We start from the raw sequence: 20,752 nt of genomic DNA on the forward strand, positions 1-20,752 counted from the left end.
TTTGATTAATTAATAATTCTTATAGCTCTCTTTTGCAATTTGAATACAGAGTTGGTGTTTGTTTTATTTGCTACTCTGTCGTGGTGCCCCCTGCAGTCTACTCTGTGTACCTCAATGGGCCAAATTTGGCATTGACTCGCGATCAGTTGCGTTAATTTTTTGACACACTAATTTGTGCATAATTAATTAACCTAAAATAATGTGTTCAACAACAGCCTTTTAATATGTATATAAGGCAAACTACATATGAACGGACATTTACATGTACAGATGACAGATTATAGCCGTCAGTTATAATCTGCAGCCACTTGTCAGGTTGATGTTACGTTTTCAAAACAAATTCATTTTCAAAATAGACACGTACAACACACAATACAAGTACACAGATCAATCATTCATTCATTTCGCGGTAGACATTTCTGCACCATTTTAAACGTCAATTCCTAAATGAGATCATATCAAGCTTCATTCATCAACCGCTTTTCTCACCAGCACACTTGTGCCTCTCAGCGTTGCCCTTTGTTGGGAATCTTTGACCACAAACTGAGCAAGAAAATGGTTTCTTATCAGTGTGGGTCTTTGTGTGTCTTTTTAACGTTTCATTAACAGTAAATTTTTTACCACAAACTGAGCAAGCAAAAGGCTTCTCTCCAGTGTGGGCTCTTGTGTGGATTTTTAAGTATCCCTTGGAAGAAAAATTTTGACCACAAACTGAGCAAGCAAAGGGCTTCTCTCCAGTGTGGGTTCTTGTGTGTGTTTTTAAGTATCCCTTGGAAGAAAAAGTTTGACCACAAACTGAGCAAGCAAAGGGCTTCTCTCCAGTGTGGGTTCTTGTGTGTATTTTTAAGTGTACCCTCTGAGCAAATTTTCGACCACAAATTGTGCAAGCAAAGTGCTTCTCTCCCGTGTGGATTCGCGTGTGCATTGTTAAACTTCCCCTCTGAGAGAAACTTCGACCACAAACTGAGCAAGCAAAGGGCTTCTCTCCAGTGTGGGTTCTTGTGTGTGTTTTTAAGTATCCCTTGGAAGAAAAAGTTTGACCACAAACTGAGCACGCAAAGGGCTTCTCTCCAGTGTGGGTTCTTGTGTGTGTTTTTAAGTGAACCTTGTGAGCAAATTTTCGACCACAAACTGAGCAAGCAAAAGGCTTCTCTCCAGTGTGGGTTCTTGTGTGTCTTTTTAAGTCTCCCTTGGAAGAAAAATTTTGACCACAAACTGAGCAAGCAAAGGGCTTCTCTCCAGTGTGGGTTCTTGTGTGTGTTTTTAAGTGTACCCTCTGAGCAAAATTTTGACCACAAACTGAGCAAGCAAAAGGCTTCTCTCCAGTGTGGGTTCTTGTGTGTGTTTTTAAGTATCCCTTGGAAGAAAAACTTTGACCACAAACTGAGCAAGCAAAAGGCTTCTCTCCAGTGTGGGTTCGTGTGTGTGTTTTTAAGTGTTCCCTCTGAGCAAAATTTTGACCACAAACTGAGCAAGCAAAAGGCTTCTCTCCGGTGTGGGTTCGCGTGTGCGTTGATAAAGTTTCCTTCCTAGAGAAACTTCGACCACAAACTGTGCAAGTAAAGGGTTTATGACCAGTGTGGCCCATCGCGTGTCTTCTCAATTGAGACTTGGAACCAAAGGTTTTTCCACACTGAGAACATTTCCACCGTTTGTCATCAGTGTGACATGTCACATCATCGTCACACTGTTCATCGTCAGCAGTGTGAGCAGCGTGTGACGCGTCTTCACCATCTGACATAAGAGCTAACCGGCTGTCATCATTTGTCATTTGTTGTCTGCTTGGAGACTCCGCCCCTTTGTTCTCTTCATATTGACGTTCATCTTCAGTCTTCAAATGGACACCAGTCACGGGCAACTCTGTGAAGTGCTCCTCCTCTTCAATGTATGGTGGCAGCTGCTCCTCTTTTTTGATGTTGGGAGGCTGTTGCCGCTTCTCTTCTTTAACTTGAAGAGGCTCCAAGTCCTCCTCCTGTTTCACGCCAGGGAACTCTGGCTCCTGCCGCTCAGGAAAAATACATTTTTCACCGACATCTGCGAGACACAAGATACACATGGTTTGGTAAAGTTAATTTATTGTGATGTTATGTATTTTATATTGAAGTTTATCACATGGGCCACATGAGTGAATGAATAACAATCTATACGCAAGTATTTTTTTTAAACTTTTAAACATTTTTTTTAAACTCAACAAGTGAGTCACATCCTTTCAGGGCAATTCCCAAATGATTCCACAAATTAACACCTAACAGATACACACCTTTGCTTAATATTTGTTCTTGTTTTTTTGTTTTGTTTTTATAGACATGTGCACCCCTTATATCATAAGGACTGTGTCTAATTTGGTGCTAATTTAAACTCAACCAAGTCATAAAATTTCATTGTATTTAATAAATAATGGATGTGTTGATTCAGTATATTTTGATTAATTAATAATTCTTATAGCTCTCTTTTGCAATTTGAATACAGAGTTGGTGTTTGTTTTATTTGCATTTGCCCAGATTTTCACACAATAGGTCAGATATTGTAAGAATAATGAACTGTATAATGTATATAATGAGTTCATGTTCAGGACATCCTTAGTTTTATAGAGTATCCCTATGATTTTTCACATTTTCCTTTTAACAATTTCTATGTGTGGCTTCCAAAATAATTTATCATCAATAACTACTACAAGGAATTTGTTTTCATACACCCTTTCTATTTCAATTGAATTAACTTGGGCTGGGTTCAAAATATTGATATATCGATATCATATAGATACGCCTTTTCATATCCCAATATCGATACATAAAGCCATGTATAGATATATCGACCCCGCCCCCAACACACACACAACACATTCAACACACACAAACAAATGCTTCCGAGCCCGTGTCACTTACACGGTGGAAGCCAGTATCGATCATCTCCCCACCCACCCCATCCCCTCAACCACCATTGGAACATTTGCACAAAAAACAATGTGAATGAGTGTCAGTGTTTTTTGTTACTTTTTTTTTTTTTTTAACATAGCCTGTACTGTGGTTGTAATTGATTTAATTATTTATTGTTTTTATAAGGCCATGTTAAATAAAACAGTATTAATGTAACTGCAATTGATTCAATTCTTAATGTAAATATTAATATTTTTACTAATGCATTAAATTACAGCAAGAAGTTTCTACTATTTGCAGCACTGGTACTTTTGACTGTCTAAAATAGGTGCTGCATGAATTCCTCAAATGAATCAAAAATCGTTGTGAATCATTAATCGAATCGAATCGATCCTGGAAATTTGAATCGATACCCAGCCCTAGAATTCACCATAAATTCATCCATCCATCCATCCATCCATCCATCTTCCTCCGCTTATCCGAGGTCAGGTCGCGGGGGCGACAGCTTTAGGAGGGAAACCCAGACCTCCCTCTCCCCAGCCACTTCAACCAGCTCCTCCGGCGGGATCCAAAGGCGTTCCCAGGCCAGCCGGGAGACATAGTCTCGCCAGCGTGTCCTGGGTCGTGCCCGGGGCCTCCCGCCGGTGGGACATGCCCGGAAGACCTCCCCAGGGAGGCGTCCAGAAGGCATCCGAACCAGATGCCCGAGCCACCTCAGCTGGCTCCTCTCAACGCGGAGGAGCAGCGGCTTGACTCCGAGTCCCTCCCGGATGACCGAGCTTCTCACCCTATCTCTAAGGGAGAGCCCGGACACCCTGCAGAGGAAACTCATTTCGGCCGCTTGTATCCGGGATCTCGTTCTTTTGGTCACGACCAGTGGCGCTCCTGCCATTAGGCAGATTAGGCAGATGCTAGGGGCGCTCGTGAGCAAAAGGACGACAGGGAAAGGAGAATTTATTCATTTTTTTTACTTTTATCAGTCACGTAAACGTGCGCCTTCTGTTCAAGTAAAGCATGGCTTGCCAGCCAACCACATACATCCTTTCAAATTTGGCTTTGATTGACATCTACGGCTCGCCAATGGTAATCGGGATTGGGGGGGGTGACGCGCGCTCCGGAGACGCGCATTAGCCAAATCTACTTCCGCGTTAGATAGTGGTGCACGTTCGCCGGCCGGCACTGACCCAATGACTGAGCAGTGAGCAAACGCCAAACCTCGATCCAGGATGACACAGTTGACATGGTTCGGAATCCTGCGTTCACTGGTCCACTAAACAACGTTCACAAGTGAGTGGCAAACTTTTGTTTTGATTAGTCAAGCCACACAGCACGGACAAATTGTAGCAATACACAGTATGCGGTTAACAGACCCACGCAGTCGCACATACACAACAAATACTTTGGAGCATAAAATTATTTATCACTAAAGCATAGTTGCAGTACAATGTAAGTTGAATTCTCTTTTCTTTTTTTTTTATTGCCAAGTTTGTCACGGTTGATGACTGTCACTAAGTTATAATAATAATAATAATAATAATAATAATAATAATAATAATAAACAGCACTTTACACATCCTTATGGATTGATATTTTTCACTGAACCCATATGTCATTTCTGTATATTATCGACATATCTCAACTCAATCTTTTTTTTATAAAGCACTTTAAAACATCCATTGCTGCATACAAAGTGCATGGAATAGAAATCAGTCTCGCAGTGGACACGAGTGAAAGAAAATAACACAAAATAAAATTAATTATAGTAAATATAAGTAGGTAAGTATAAAAGCAAAAATAAAAAATAAAAAAATATATAAGATGTAGGGAAGTGAATAAGTAAATATAACTATAAATAAAATAACACAAAATGCAGAAGGCACCATAAAACACTGGAATGATGCGAAGTTTCATGCTGAGTCAAAGACCAAAGAATAAAGATGTCTGGCAAAAATGATCCGAAATTTTATCCATATCGTACAGCCCTAAATCCAAAAAGCAAATGAAGGCAACTGCTAGCTAATCTCAGATAGAAGGGGCTGGGTCACAGTCATTCCGCCGCTTTTGCAGTTGTCACAATGCCACTGTTCAACCTGAACAACATTAGATTTAGGTTGATGAAGTGTGCTCCCCCAAAAAAGGTAATGCCCCCCCTGCACTCTCTTTCTGGTGACAGGTCTGGCTCTTTAGTTAAGAAAATGAAATGAAAATGCGAGTAAGCTGTCCTGGCTCAAACCTTCAAAAAAATAAATAAATAAATAAATAAAATAAAATAAAAAAATAAAAAAGGAAAAAAAAAACTGATCACGGTCAGATTCTCAGGTGGATGTGCAGGCTGATACAGCACGGACGTCATAAATTAACTGGGCTGCTCATGCTGTAGCGAAAAGTGAAGCTGGCGGCGGCCATCTTGTGTTGCCAAACCTACAGTAAGTTGACTTTTCAGCAGCATTTTTTCCACGTTATTTTCTTCCTCTACAGCGAAAATATCTGAATCTCAGCGGCATTGTAATCATCAATCCGTCATTCGTCATGCATCAGCGTCATTGACGGGCTGATGGACAGCGAGGAACATATCCAAGTAAAATGCACAAATGAATTAGTTCTGGAACACTCTTTCTGGGTGATTCTTTTCAACAAATTCCGAAACTTTCTGGAAACTTCAGGCCCGTCTCGTCACAATTAAAAAACCTACTGTGCCTTCATCAATCGCCAATTGTTTGAATTTCTGCACAAATTCGTCGGCCGTTTGTTCATACAGTTACGTAAAACTACCTGAACACCTCATGGTGGGGCGAATGACGAAGACGCTACATAGACACATACTGTATCGATTATATTATCGACGTATTGACACACATCTATTATCTATTTTACACACAGTGACACATTTATTGACGAATTTGACGTCTGTCATTGGGATATGTTAATTGACGGTGTGACGGATTGATGATTACATTGACGGAAGGAAACTTACTTCCGTCAATAGTTCATTCGTCCTTTTTTTTAAGTTAGCCATCAATCGCCAATCGACAAAACGGACGCCCGCCGTTGACGGACCTTCCTTCAATGTTGACGAAACGCCCATCACGTCAATCATTTCAGAGATGACACTGTTCAACAGCAAATTTGAATCCCAGATGGCTTTGTGTGTCTGAAGGTATTCTCGACGCTGATTTGCGGAAAATTGCAAGGCAACACAAGGTGGAAAGAAAAAGGTTTCTCACCAGCGTGTTTTCTTGTGTGTATTGTTAAAGCTGACCTGTGAGTGAAGCTTTTGCCACAATCTGAGCAAGAAAAAGGTTTCTCGCCAGTGTGTGTTCTTGTATGTGTCGTTAAGTCTGACTTCCAAAAGAAGCTTTTGCCACAATCTAAACAAGCAAAAGGTTTTTCCCCAGTGTGTATTCTTGTATGTGTTGTTAAATTTGACTTCGAAGAGAAGCTTTTGCCACAATCTGAGCAAGAAAAAGGTTTTTCCCCAGTGTGGCTTCTTGTATGTGTTGTTAAACGTGACTTCAGAGAGAAGCTTTTGCCACAGTGGGTACAAGCAAAACGTTTTTCCCCAGTGTGTGTTCTTGAATGTTTTGTTAAATTTGACTTCAAAGAGAAGCTTTTGCCACAATCTAAATAAGAAAAAGGTTTTTCCCCAGTGTGTATTCTCAAGTGAATTTTTAAACTTCCTTTTGAACTCAATGTTTTCCCACAGTGAGAACACTCCCAAGATTTGTCGTCAGTGTGACACGACCTGTCACCATCAGCGTGTTCATCATTACCATCCAGATTATCATCATTATCGTCATGAGAAGAAAGGGACCTTATGTCATCACTTTTTGCTTTTGATGATCCCCAGTGGTCTGCATCACTTTCTGGAATCATGTTTTGAGGATTTAAGATCCTGTTTGGAGGCTCCGCCCCTCTGCCTTCCTCACTCTCACCCTTGACTTCGTCTTCACTCTTTAAAGGGGCGAAGGTCATTGATGACTTGAAGGTCATTGGTGACTTGGTGACGTCATCCTCAACCTCCTCCTCTTTGACACGAACGGGCTTTTCTTCCTCTTCGATGTAAGGATGTTCTTCCTCCTCTTTAACATTCGGAGGCTTCATGTCCTCTTGGTCAGGACGAAGATATTTCTCAGCGACGTCTGCAGGACACAAGAAGACAAAACACACATTTGGTTTGGTCAAGTCAAATTTCAATGGTGAGTTGATAATACTGTCACGATTGAATTTTATTTTATTTTTTTAAGAATCGATTCATCTAGAGGGTGTGCGCTCGTTCACTACCTGTCCAGTGACGAGATGAAATGGGGAATGGTGAGGTTAAATATTTCCCGGTTGGTCCGAAATAGCTCTGGGGGAACATCACCATTGACCATTTGCACCGACGTCACGTAATCACGTGATTGCGCCACCATGGACAGCGGAATGAAATGACAGTTGAATGAAAGTGGACGGGCTGCGGAGCGATTTAAGTACTATAGCGATTTTCATTTTACAAATGGAAAGTTGATGTCCATCGAGCCATGGAATGCGCTAGTTCAACTGACGTTCGCCTGTCGGCAGAAGTGGAACGTTTCGTCGGTGCTCGTCGAGTGCGATACTTACAGAAACGGGAGATGGCTAGTTTGAAAACAGACCCTTACTTTGTGTCCCCCTGTTTTCACGGAATTCACGGTGCACGACATGTATCGCTATGCTGTCAATAATGGAGCCGATTTAAAAGCTCATAAAAGTCTCGGCGCAGAGCAGTTTTGTTTGCTGCTTGGCTGGGTGTCTGCAACGAGGTGCTACATCGTCATGGCAAAGGTAAAACTTGTTTATCATGATGACTCGTGTTTTTTTTATTTTATTTTTACATATTCTGTCCTATATTGAAACACTGTTATGTCAAGTATGCATCAAGTATTTTAGCTCTTTAAAGGCGCCGTCTGCCATTTTCACTCTGGAAAATGCACTTTGTAAATACAGGATTTAAACAATCAAACTACTTCTCAATTTACAGAGTGTCTGATCTCGCTTACCTGGCCAACTCTCCGTTATAAAGGGTTAAAATCCCCCTTTGGCTCCAACCGCAGTAACACGGATTTTACGGAGGTGACGGGGACTTTCCAAGCTGGTGTCGAAAAGGATTCGTTTAGGTTCTCACCGCCCCAGTTTTAGAGCATCAGCCCCATTAGATTAACACCCTTAAAGAGTAACCTTTATTGATTTAAGGATAGGAATCTAATCACACTCTTTTTACAGCGGCTCCTCTTCTAATGATCGGTTGAACTTGTTATGACCTAAATAATTTTAGCTGACCTTGTTAGGTCCGCAAGGGCTTGTTTTATTTTTACTTATTTTAAGCCGAAGTAACACAATAGGATTTAACTCATTGACTGCCATTGCGGAAAAAGACGTCAAACAATGCATTTTTGCTGGGCTGGCAGTGAATGTGTTAAACACAATGTGCCAATATATTTTGTGATTATATTGCAGCATCTTTTTTTCCTTTTTTAAGGCAAATTTTGCTTAAAAATCCGTCAATTTTGGTTACATCTCATCTTAACTCATTGACTGCCATTGACGGGAAAAGACGTCAAATAATGCATTTTTGCTGGGCTGGCAGTGAATGTGTAAAGGAATACAGCTACCACCTATTTAGAATTGTTATCTATTTCGGTAAGAGATAGTTAACGGTCGCAAACGGGGCCGGGCAAACGTGTCAGCTGCGTGACGTCACTCCCGCGGCAATTTGAAAGCACGCACAGATTATTATTTTTTTTCCCACTCACTCACTCACTCGCTCACTCACTCACAGAAGCTTACATGTGTGAATGAGTGAGTGAAGAAAAATAAAATCCGTGCGTGCTTTCAAATTGGCGCGGGAGTGACGTCACGCAGCCGACACGTTCGCCCGGCCCCGTTTGCGACACGCCACCGCCCCCGCTCTGCGATTGGCTGGAAGGTTGTAAACACTGTCTTTCCACTGAAACGTCCCGCTGTTTACAAAAAAAAACACAAAAATGGCAAAATACGGGCTGGGGAGGTGGGGGGTTAGGACGAAATTACCACAAAAGATGAACAAAAACATCGATGTGTAGACTAAGAGAAAGTTCAAGTGTGTACATCCTGTATTTAAAAAAATGCATTTTCCTGAGTGAATCCGGCAGACAGCCCATTTAACAATTGACTTTTCCTGCACTGCATAAACAAGACATGCACGATAATAGTGAAATATAAACTCAATACAGCAAAAATAATGTAAACACATCACTTCTGTTATAGGCAGACCCGTCACCAGAAAGAAATTGTAGGGGGGGGGGGGCATTACCTTTTTTTGGGGGGGGCACACTTTATCAACCTAAATCAAATGTTCATCAGGTTGAACAGCAGCATTGTGACAACTGCAAAAGTGTTCAGAAATATTTTCTGTCACTTAAAAGCGGCAGTTCGTTCTGAAATCTAAAAGACAAACTGAAAAAAAAAATGTGTAGTTCATTTTGCATTTATTCAACTCAAAAGTTCATTTGAAACAAATCCACTCTTCACTTCTGTAAACAACTATGTCCGAATGAATGACTCTGTGACCCAGCCCCTTCTATCTGGAATTGGCTAGCAGTTGCCTTCGTTTGCGTGTTGGATTAGGGCTGTACGATATGGACAAAATTTCCTTTCATTTTTGCCAGACATCTTTATTCTTTGATCTTTGACTCAGCATGAGACTTCACATCATTTGACTTTTTTTATGGTGCCTTCTGTATTTCGTGTTATTTTATTTCTATTCTTGTACAGATTTTTTTTTTTTAGTATTTTATTTGCGTGTATACTTATCTACTTATATTTACTCTAATTAATTTTATTTTGTGTTATTTTATTTCACTTGTATCTACTAAAAGACTAATTTCTATTCCATGCACAGTACTTTGTATGCAGCAATGGCTGTTTTAAAGTGATTTAGAAATAAGGTTGAGTTATGTCGATGACATACAGAAACAACATATGGGTTCAGTGAAAAACTAAGCAGAATATCAATCCAAAAGGATGTGTAAAGTGCTGTTTTTTTTTTTAATTAGAACTTAGTGACAGTCATCAACATGAACAAACTTGGCAATAAAAAAAAAAAAGAGAATTCAACTCTCATTGTACTGCAACTGCTTTAGTGATAAATAATTTTATGCTCCTTAGTTGTTGTTGTGTATGTGTGACTGCTTGGGTCTGTTAACAGCATACTGTGTATTGCTACAATTCATCCGTGCTGTGTGGCTTGACTAATTCAAATAAAAGTTTGACACTCACTTGTAAACGTAACCAGTGGACTCGGGATTCCCATTGATGTCAACTGTGTCATCCTGGATCGAGGTTTGGCATTTGGTGGCTTACATTAAAGCGGCACGACGTGCTCACTGCTCAGTCTTTATGCCAGCGCCAGCCGGCAAATGCGCACTCTCTACCCGGAAGTAGATTTGGCTAAGGCACGTCTGCAGAGCGCGCGTCTCCCCCCCACCCCACCCCATCCCTCCTGATCCTGATTGTCATTGGCTCGTTTAGTTGTCAATCACAGCCAAACTTGAAAGGAGGTATGTGGTTGGCTGGCACGCCATGCTTGACTTGAAACAGAAGGCACAAGTTTACGTGACTGATAGGACGAATAGTTGGTGAGTCATCTTGCTAGGGCGGGCATGGCTGAGTGACAGGGCGGGCACGGACCCCCAAGGCCCGCCCATGGCGACAGGTCCGTCCCCAGCACTGTTTATAGTATATGCTCATCATGTTAGTAGTAAAAAAAAAATAAAATAATATCCTACCCACAGGTCTTGAATTTATTTGATTCCACTTGCTCTTTATAGACAATATTAAATATAAATATAATTTACAAGACTTAGACTTGACTTTATTGATCTTAATAATTGAAAATTTAGTCCCCGTACAAATTTCCATCTCCAAATATATTGCAAATGGCTGTGCCGCTGTACCTAGTTTCAGTGTTGGGTTTGGAAAGGAGGTGGAAGGCGCACCATCGACAAAAAGCATACACGGCTGTTCTTGTTTATAGCCCAGTTTTTGCCTGTTTTGATGTTCTGTCTGTTCACCTGGGTAAAAATAATAATAAATAAATAACTAAAATGATAAATGCAACGAAAGGTGAAGGCCCAATGAAAATGAGGCTGTCTACACATTCCAGCTCATTTGCAAACATATATTTATACTGCTACTCCAGGCTCAGAAGTTGATAAATTTACATATGGCATGGTTACAAATTAGAAATATTAGTATCTGAAATATAAACTTACCAATGTAGTCCATTCGGCACGACGTTCTGAAGCTTTTCTTTCAGTAGGAAATGGAATGAGTATAAATAAGGTGGGTCGCAGGCGCAACGTGAAGTTCCTTTATTGCACGAGTGAACGTGGCAAAATTCCTTCATCCGCTTTTTGAGTCCACGTAAACCATTGTGACAATCACGCATGGAACAATGGGCGACTGGCGTACTACCCAAATTTGACCTCAAAATAAAAAATAATGACTCTTTTCGGTTATTTCCAATGCATTCATATGGCGATCTGGATAGCAACGACCCCGAAACAGGAAGCATAAGAGCCAGTGGCCGCACATGCGCAGTTGTAATTCCGATTCGGCTTATTGAATTACTGTGTACAGTAATGACTGCATTTATTGTTTTTTTGTTTTTTAACTCTATATAGTAGTGCTAAGCATGGGAGAGTAATAAGAAGTGTACAAACCTGCTGTGTGTAGCACAATTCGAGGCTGCTGGCAAACATCGTCCAGCGGTTGAAAATGTTGCTCGTTCTCTTCCTTTACTCCAAAATGTTCCTCGTCGTACTTTGGTGTCGTTCGCGCAGACATTTTGGCCCAATAGTGTCAACAAAGTCACACTTGATCTCTTCCTGACCACGTCTTGTGTGCTTCTCTTTGTTAGCGGCTAGCGAGCTAAGCTAAGCTAAGCTAACTAAGGCCGAGAAGCATCAACGCGCACCGAAACGAGTTTACACACATGCTGACATTTAACAAATGGTGTCGTAGACCTTCAAAATGGTGACGGGCGTCCTGTGTGGAGGCTGCATTCAGTTCAATACCGAATCAGAAATAATGATTAAACGCCATGTACCCGCCCGCCGCGGCAGTGATGACTCCGGAAACCAAAGTAGACGTGCGGCGGAAGTCAGGGGCAGGACACGCCCCCGCTACGTTATGATTGGCTGGTGGAAATTGTCCGGAAGCTTCAGAGCAAGCATTGTCATCAAGTCATCGGCAGATGTCGCCATTTTTGCTGCAGTTGGAAAGTCTCATTCCCGTTTTTTCAGTGTTTTGTTCCCGATATAATCGTAAAGTTTAAATGCCTGTTTAAATTGGACTTATTGAAAAGAGCCCCAGTTTGTTGTGGTGAATGTGCAGTTTAAAAATTCGCCATCAAAGTTGAACAAGCTTGTTGAGGTTAACTGAATGTTTATTATCAGGGATGAGTTTAATTTGTTGTAATAGTTTATAATGTACCCGCCCTAGCTATTAATAAATGTTTGAAACAGTATCTGATATTTTATTGATATATGCAATATTTATTTGTACTGCAAGTAATACAAATGACTTTAGGCCAGTTTTTGTCATCTGTGGCTTTCACACTTTCCTCCAGCAAAGTTTTGACGCAACACTTACCTTCCAATAAAAGTAAAAGGTTAGTGATTGGAATATTGAGGGCGATATAAAAGACGAGCTCTTGCGAGGTCTCAGGACCATCTTCCGTCTTCGTAAATCCGTCAATATCTGAATCTCAGCGGCATTGTAATCATCAATCCGTCATTCGTCATGCATCAGCGTCATTGACGGGCTGATGGACAGCGAGGAACATATCCAAGTAAAATGCACAAATGAATTAGTTCTGGAACACTCTTTCTGGGTGATTCTTTTCAACAAATTCCGAAACTTCCTGGAAACTTCAGGCCCGTCTCGTCACAATTAAAAAAACGACTGTGCCTTCATCACTCGCCAATTGTTTGAATTTCTGCACAAATTCGTCGGCCGTTTGTTCATACATTTACGTAAAACTACCTGAACACCTCATGGTGGGGCGAACGACGAAGACGCTACATAGACACATACGATTATATTATCGACGTATTGACACATATCTATTATCTATCTTACACACAGTCACACATTTATTGACGAATTTGACGTCTGTCATTGGGATATGTTAATTGACGGTGTGACGGATTGATGATTACATTGACGGAAGGAAACTTACTTCCGTCAATGGTTCATTCGTCCTTTTTTTTTTTTTAAGTTAGCCGTCAATCGCCAATCAACAACAAAACGGACGCCCGCCGTTGACGGACCTTCCTTCAATGTTGACGAAACGCCCATCACGTCAATCATTTCAGAGATGACACTGTTCAACAGCAAATTTGAATCCCAGATGGCTTTGTGTGTCTGAAGGTATTCTCGACGCTGATTTGCGGAAAATTGCAAGGCAACACAAGGTGGTTTTATTTTGATTTCATACACAAGGAAACGAACTCAATGTGCTTCACGCAAGCAAAAAACACAACACCTACGAACTTCAGCAAACACAACCATTAACAACATTCAGAAGCAAAACAAACAAAAATAGCTTCCAAAATTACATAAAAAAACTGACATTAATTGACTTTTAAACACATGAACAGTAAACGTCAAAAACTTAATATTAACAGGTTGAGTAGTTTTGAAAGCATTACATTTACACTTTTAAGTAAGACATTGGAGTTGACACTTCTTAAGTCTTCTGAAATCCTAATATCTCTACTTTTATTTGAGTAATGAATGTGAATCATTATGACAGGCCCCAGGCAGCTTTGAATGTTGTGTTATTATGAAATAACATATCAGATTCACTTCCCTTCATTTTTTTGAAGCTTCAAAGATGGCTGCTAGGGGTGTGAATTGCCTAGTACCTGACGATTCGATTCGTATCACGATTCACAGGTCACGATTCGATTCGATACCGGTTAATCCCGATACGAATTTATAAGTCGATTGTTGCGATTTTTTTTCATTCAAATTTAGAAAATACTAATCAGTACGCTTGTAGAGTGTAAGATTGATATGAAAATGTATTATTTATTTATCTGAAATTTCAGTCTTATAGAGGTTGTAATCTGTTTCATGTTTGAACAGGATTAAAATAAAATATTAAGGCTTAATGTTCCGTTCATATAACATTCTTCCATGCTCAAGGTGTGAATCCTAACCCGAAGTCAGACGTTTTGTTGAATATTTTTCCATTAAAAATGGAAGTTTAAAAATCGATTCACACACACACACAAAAAAAAGGCAATGATGATAAGACGTTGAATCGGTAAGACTACCGAATGAACAATTCTGAGCTCTTCAAAAAAAAAAAAAAAAAAAAAAATCAATTTTTTTTTTTTATTGAATCGATTCGAGAATCGCGCGATGTAGTATCGCGATATATCGCCGAATCGATTTTTTTTTAACACCCCTAATGGCTGCTATTCTCACCAGCACACTCGTGTCTCTCAGAAAGCTTTTCACAAGAGAATCTTTTTGCACAAACACCACAACTGAATGGTTCCTTCGCACCATGTGATCTTGTGTGTTTGTTGAAACATGATTGGTCAGAGTAACGTTTTCCACAGTCTGAGCAAGAAAAAGGTTTCTCGCCAGTGTGTCTTCTTGTATGTATTGTTAAATGGTGCTTCTGATAGAAGCTTTTGCCACAATCTGAGCAAGAAAAAGGTTTCTCGCCAGTGTGTCTTCTTGTATGTGTTGTTAATTCTGACTTCCGGGAGAAGCTTTTGCCACAGTCTGAGCAAGAAAAAAGTTTTTCCCCAGTGTGTCTTCTTGTATGTGTTGTTAAAGCTGACTTCTGAGAGAAGCTTTTGCCACAATCTGAGCAAGAAAAAGGTTTTTCCCCAGTGTGTGTTCTTGAATGTAATGTTAAATGTGACTTCTGAGAGAAGCTTTTGCCACAGTGGGTACAAGCAAAAAAAATTTCCCCAGTGTGTGTTCTTGAATGTTTTGTTAAATTTGACTTCAAAGAGAAGCTTTTGCCACAATCTAAACAAGAAAAAGGTTTTTCCCCAGTGTGTCTTCTTGTATGTTTTGTTAAATCTGACTTGTCAGAGAAGCTTTTGCCACAATCTAAACAAGAAAAAGGTTTTTCCCCAGTGTGTCTTCTTGTATGTTTTGTTAAATCTGACTTGTCAGAGAAGCTTTTGCCACAATCTAAACAAGAAAAAGGTTTTTCCCCAGTGTGTCTTCTTGTATGTTTTGTTAAATATGACTTCCAAGAGAAGCTTTTGCCACAGTCTGAGCAAGAAAAAGGTTTCTCGCCAGTGTGTCTTCTTGTATGTGTTGTTAATTCTGACTTCCGGGAGAAGCTTTTGCCACAGTCTGAGCAAGAAAAAGTTTTTTCCCCAGTGTGTCTTCTTGTATGTGTTGTTAAATGTGACTTCTGAGAGAAGCTTTTGCCACAATCTGAGCAAGAAAAAGGTTTTTCCCCAGTGTGTCTTCTTGTATGTGTTGTTAAAGCTGACTTCTGAGAGAAGCTTTTGCCACAATCTGAGCAAGAAAAAGGTTTTTCCCCAGTGTGTGTTCTTGAATGTAATGTTAAATGTGACTTCTGAGAGAAGCTTTTGCCACAGTGGGTACAAGCAAAAAATTTTTCCCCAGTGTGTGTTCTTGAATGTTTTGTTAAATTTGACTTCAAAGAGAAGCTTTTGCCACAATCTAAACAAGAAAAAGGTTTTTCCCCAGTGTGTATTTTCAAGTGAATTTTCAAATTTGATTTTGAACTCGATGTTTTCCCACAGTGCGAAAATTCCCAAGATTTGTCGTCAGTGTGACATGACCTATCATCAGCAGCGTGTTCATCATTACCATCCAGATTATCATCATCATCATCATGAGAAGAAAGGGACCTTATGTCATCACTTTTTGCTTTTGATGATCCCCAGTGGTCTGCATCACTTTCTGGAATCATGTTTTGAGGATTAAAGATCCTGTTTGGAGGCTCCGCCCTGCTGCCTTCCTCACTCTCACCCTTGACTTCGTCTTCACTCTTTAAAGGGGCGAAGGTCATTGGTGACTTGAAGGTCATTGGTGACTTGGTGACGTCATCCTCAACCTCCTCCTTTTTGACACCAGGGGACTTTTTTTCTTCTTTAAAATAAGGATGCTCTTCCTCCTCCTCTTTCACTTGAGGAGATTTCACCTTCTGTTGGTCAGGACGAAGATATTTCTCAGAGACGTCTGCAGGACACAAGAAGAACACACACATTGGTTTGGTCAAGTCAAATTTCAACGGTGAGTTGATAATACTGTCACGATTGAATTTTATTTTATTTTTTTAAGAATCGATTCATCTAGAGGGTGTGCGCTCGTTCACCAGCTGTCCAGTCACTCAATCAGTATACAAACTATTTTGGGGGGGGGGGGGGGGGGGGGAAATAATACAATCATTGTATACACTATAAACAATTAGAACATAGAACACGCCAGGAAAGTTAAAACATACAAAAGCTAAACCAAATAAAATCAATAGTATAACTGAAAGAAAAGAAAATAGTTTGATACAAAATCATATAAATAAATGATAAGTTTGCAATAGTTATACGTTTTTGCAGCTTTTTGACACAGACAACCAGACAATGACAAAAAATAATTTCTCACGGATACAAAAAAAAAATCAATAAAGGATTGTTTCTTATGTGTAAATTTAGACTTATGAATGTAAAACTTCGCTAGAATAATCATAAGATTTATCAAATGAAACTGTGTATCGACATTATTATCAAATTCAAATATACCAAAATAAGACATGCTTCCAAAGTAAGGAGAAATCTGGATAAATGTGGATTATAATGAATTGTGATAATGTACCCCAGAATTATTAGTAGCACAGTTTTTTTAAAACATCCTTGCTGTTTTACCTCAGACTGTAAATCTGTAAATCCACCCAAGAGTCTCTGGTCTTTTTTTTTTTTTTAAGCTTTGAGCCAGGAAAAGTTCTAGTCGAGTGCCGGCAAATTCTATGCACTATTGACTACACTTTTTCTTTTCTTGCTCGGCCGAATATCGCTGCCAAAAGTCAGGTGAGTTGTATCCGTAATTGACCTTTCGCAAACTCCGCCCCCGCCAAACGAGCATTGACCAATCACACATTTAGTGTTAATTCACAAATTCTGTCCATTATTCTTACCTTGGCATTCTCATCTATTTTCCTCTTTCTGGAAATGCGAGCCAGCCTTATTTCTGTGCATTAGGTTAGAAAAAGCTTTTCAAATTTGAAAGGTCTTTCTTTAAAAGTCTGTGTCATTTGTTTAATTGTAATTTTCTATATAGAGTACTAGTGGCATCCATTACTTGGCATCAGTATCAGTGAGTACTTTTTAGGTTGTAGCGAAATGTATTCATCATTCATAAAACTAACAATACATTCTTTTTCATAGTCATAAAAATTGCTTACCATGGCAACTAAGAAAGAATTGCCATATTGACAAAATTTAAATTGATTATCGTGGTCTTCAAACTACAACATACCTTCATGACAAACTGCCGTCTTATCTTGAGTTTGCAGATGTGCCACAACATATGCAAACTCTCCACCTTTGGCACAAATGCTGCATCTGTATCGGTTCAAGCCTGCCAAAATGGGTGCTGGTCGGTGTCCATCTTTATAGACGGTTCGATGAAGCTGAGTGCAAATTAGAACACATTTTATTTGTATAAATCTTTTGTCATCCGACTGTAGAATTGGCCAATTACAATCCAAAAACATACCAACATAAATAGAAAAAACTGGACTCATGTAAAGATTTCTTAACGTTCATGCCACAACAGAGTAAAATTATGTTATTATTCAAATCCCATCGATACATTAATGGTAATTAATTACGTAGCTACGCTATACAGGCCTATCTGCTGCAAATATGTGACGTATTGGGCTTACACCATTTTGCATTACGTACAGCGTCACGGTGGATTCCCCATTTGCAAGTTACTACTTTTAGGTCATCATATTGTACGGTACACAGGTTCAAACTATTGTTCCATGTGAAATAACAATTGGAATTCAACGAGAGAGATATGGGAAAAAAACATTGTGTTCCACTAAATCATTTCAATTCATTTTTCAAACTTTCTGTGCGGGAAACGAACTTTTCTTTAGCGACCTATGTGCTAATGTTCATTAAATAAAATACATGTCCACTTACTTTCTGCTCCCGACTCGTCATTTTACAAATTATTTCGTGTCGTCCCCGGGAACTTTTTGAGAACTAAGAGGTTGTGATAATGGATGGAATGATTTCGTTTCGTAGTTCTCGTGGCGACCGCTCGCTGCAGAGAAGTTGAGAACAACACTACTGGATCACGACAGCAGCGTCACTTTCCGTCAATCAAGAGCATAGGGGCGTTCCGTTCCGTGGGCGTTCCGTTCCGTGGGCGTTCCGTTCCCAGTCTGCGGTCTGCAATCAGACTCGCGATCAGTTGCGTTATTTTTTTGACACACTAATTTGTGCATAATTAATTAACCTAAAATAATGTGTTCAACAACAGCCTTTTAATATGTATATAAGGCAAACTACATATGAACGGACATTTACATGTACAGATGACAGATTATAGCCGTCAGTTATAATCTGCAGCCACTTGTCAGGTTGATGTTACGTTTTCAAAACAAACTCAATTTCAAAATAGGCAAAGACACAACACACGATACAAGTACACAGATCAATCATTCATTTAGCGGTAGAAATTTCTGCACCATTTTAAACGTCAATTCCTAAATGAGATCATATCAAGCTTCATTCATCAACCGCTTTTCTCACCAGCACACTTGTGCCTCTCAGCGTTGCCCTTTGTTGGGAATCTTTGACCACAAACTGAGCAAGCAAAAGGCTTCTCTCCAGTGTGGGTTCTTGTGTGGATTTTTAAGTATCCCTTGGAAGAAAAATTTTGACCACAAACCAAGCAAGCAAAGAGCTTCTCTCCAGTGTGGGTTCTTGTGTGTATTTTTAAGTGTCCCCTGTGAGCAAAATTTTGACCACAAACCAAGCAAGCAAAGGGCTTCTCTCCAGTGTGGGTTCTTGTGTGTGTTTTTAAGTGTACCCTCTGAGCAAAATTTTGACCACAAACTGAGCAAGCAAAGGGCTTCTCTCCAGTGTGGGTTCTTGTGTGTGTTTTTAAGTATCCCTTGGAAGAAAAATTTTGACCACAAACCAAGCAAGCAAAGGGCTTCTCTCCCGTGTGGGTTCTTGTGTGTGTTTTTAAGTATCCCTTGGAAGAAAAATTTTGACCACAAACTGAGCAAGCAAAGGGCTTCTCTCCAGTGTGGGTTCTTGTGTGTGTTTTTAAGTGTACCCTCTGAGCAAAATTTTGACCACAAACTGAGCAAGCAAAAGGCTTCTCTCCAGTGTGGGTTCGTGTGTGGATTTTTAAGGATCCCTTCTGAGAGAAAATTCGACCACAAACTGAGCAAGCAAAAGGCTTCTCTCCAGTGTGGGTTCTTGTGTGTGTTTTTAAGTGTTCCCTCTGAGCAAAATTTTGACCACAAACTGAGCAAGCAAAAGGCTTCTCTCCAGTGTGGGTTCTTGTGTGTGTTTTTAAGTGTTCCCTCTGAGCAAAATTTTGACCACAAACTGAGCAAGCAAAAGGCTTCTCTCCAGTGTGGGTTCTTGTGTGTATTTTTAAATTTTCCTTTTCACGAAATTTCTTACCACAAACTGAGCAGGCAAAGGGCTTCTCTCCAGTGTGGGTTCTTGTGTGTATTTTTAAGTATCCCTTGAAAGCAAATTTTTGACCACAAACTGAGCAAGCAAAAGGCTTCTCTCCAGTGTGGGTTCTTGTGTGCCTTGTTAAACTTCCCTTCTCAGAGAAATTTTGACCACAAACTGAGCAGGCAAAGGGCTTCTCTCCAGTGTGGGTTCTTGTGTGTGTTTTTAAGTGTACCCTCTGAGCAAAATTTTTACCACAAACTGAGCAAGCAAAAGGCTTCTCTCCAGTGTGGGTTCGTGTGTGGATTTTTAAGGATCCCTTCTGAGAGAAAATTCGACCACAAACTGTGCAAGCAAAGGGTTTATGACCAGTGTGGCCCATCGCGTGTCTTCTCAAATGAGACTTGGAACCAAAGGTTTTTCCACACTGAGAACATTTCCACCGTTTGCCATCAGTGGGACATGTCACATCATCGTCACACTGTTCATCGTCAGCAGTGTGAGCAGCGTGTGACGCGTCTTCACCATCTGACATAAGAGCTAACCGGCTGTCATCATTTGTCATTTGTTGTCTGCTTGGAGACTCCGCCCCTTTGTTCTCTTCATATTGACGTTCATCTTCAGTCTTCAAATGGACACCAGTCACGGGCAACTCTGTGAAGTGCTCCTCCTCTTCAATGTATGGTGGCAGCTGCTCCTCTTTTTTGATGTTGGGAGGCTGTTGCCGCTTCTCTTCTTTAACTTGAAGAGGCTCCAAGTCCTCCTCCTGTTTCACGCCAGGGAACTCTGGCTCCTGCCGCTCAGGAAAAATACATTTTTCACCGACATCTGCGAGACACAAGATACACATGGTTTGGTAAAGTTAATTTATTGTGATGTTATGTATTTTATATTGAAGTTTATCACATGGGCCACATGAGTGAATGAATAACAATCTATACACAAGTATTTTTTTTAAACTTTTAAACATTTTTTTTTAAACTCAACAAGTGAGTCACATCCTTTCAGGGCAATTCCCAAATGATTCCACAAATTAACACCTAACAGATACACACCTTTGCTTAATATTTGTTCTTGTTTTTTTGTTTTTGTTTTTATAGACATGTGCACCCCTTATATCATAAGGACTGTGTCTAATTTGGTGCTAATTTAAACTCAACCAAG

General features: G+C 40.1%; 1 protein-coding gene across 1 annotated transcript; it reads right to left on the reverse strand.

Annotated features, from left to right (window-relative positions):
- Positions 1–256: 256 nt before the first annotated feature.
- On the reverse strand, positions 257–20,438 carry LOC144006256 (uncharacterized). Its single transcript, XM_077505008.1, has 6 exons — positions 19,091–20,438; positions 14,373–15,602; positions 11,983–12,094; positions 11,597–11,730; positions 6,809–7,015; positions 257–2,034 (listed from the first exon to the last, which is right to left on the reverse strand). The coding sequence occupies exons 1-6, from the start codon at positions 20,436–20,438 to the stop codon at positions 473–475; spliced, it is 4,593 nt and encodes a 1,530-aa protein (XP_077361134.1). The 3' UTR covers positions 257–472.
- Positions 20,439–20,752: the final 314 nt, after the last annotated feature.

This window comes from Festucalex cinctus, chromosome 1, assembly GCF_051991245.1.
Source record: "Festucalex cinctus isolate MCC-2025b chromosome 1, RoL_Fcin_1.0, whole genome shotgun sequence".
In the NCBI taxonomy this organism is placed as follows: domain Eukaryota; kingdom Metazoa; phylum Chordata; class Actinopteri; order Syngnathiformes; family Syngnathidae; genus Festucalex; species Festucalex cinctus.

Coding starts and splice junctions, on each gene's coding strand:
- LOC144006256 (XM_077505008.1), bottom strand. CDS start 20,438: ATGTGTATCTTGTGTCTCGCAGATGTCGGTGAAAAATGTATTTTTCCT. Junction 15,603..19,090: donor GCCCTTTGCTTGCTTGGTTT/GTGGTCAAAATT, acceptor TTTCTTGTTTAG/ATTGTGGCAAAAGCTTCTCT. Junction 7,016..11,596: donor AATTGTGCTACACACAGCAG/GTTTGTACACTT, acceptor TGTGTCCTGCAG/ACGTCGCTGAGAAATATCTT.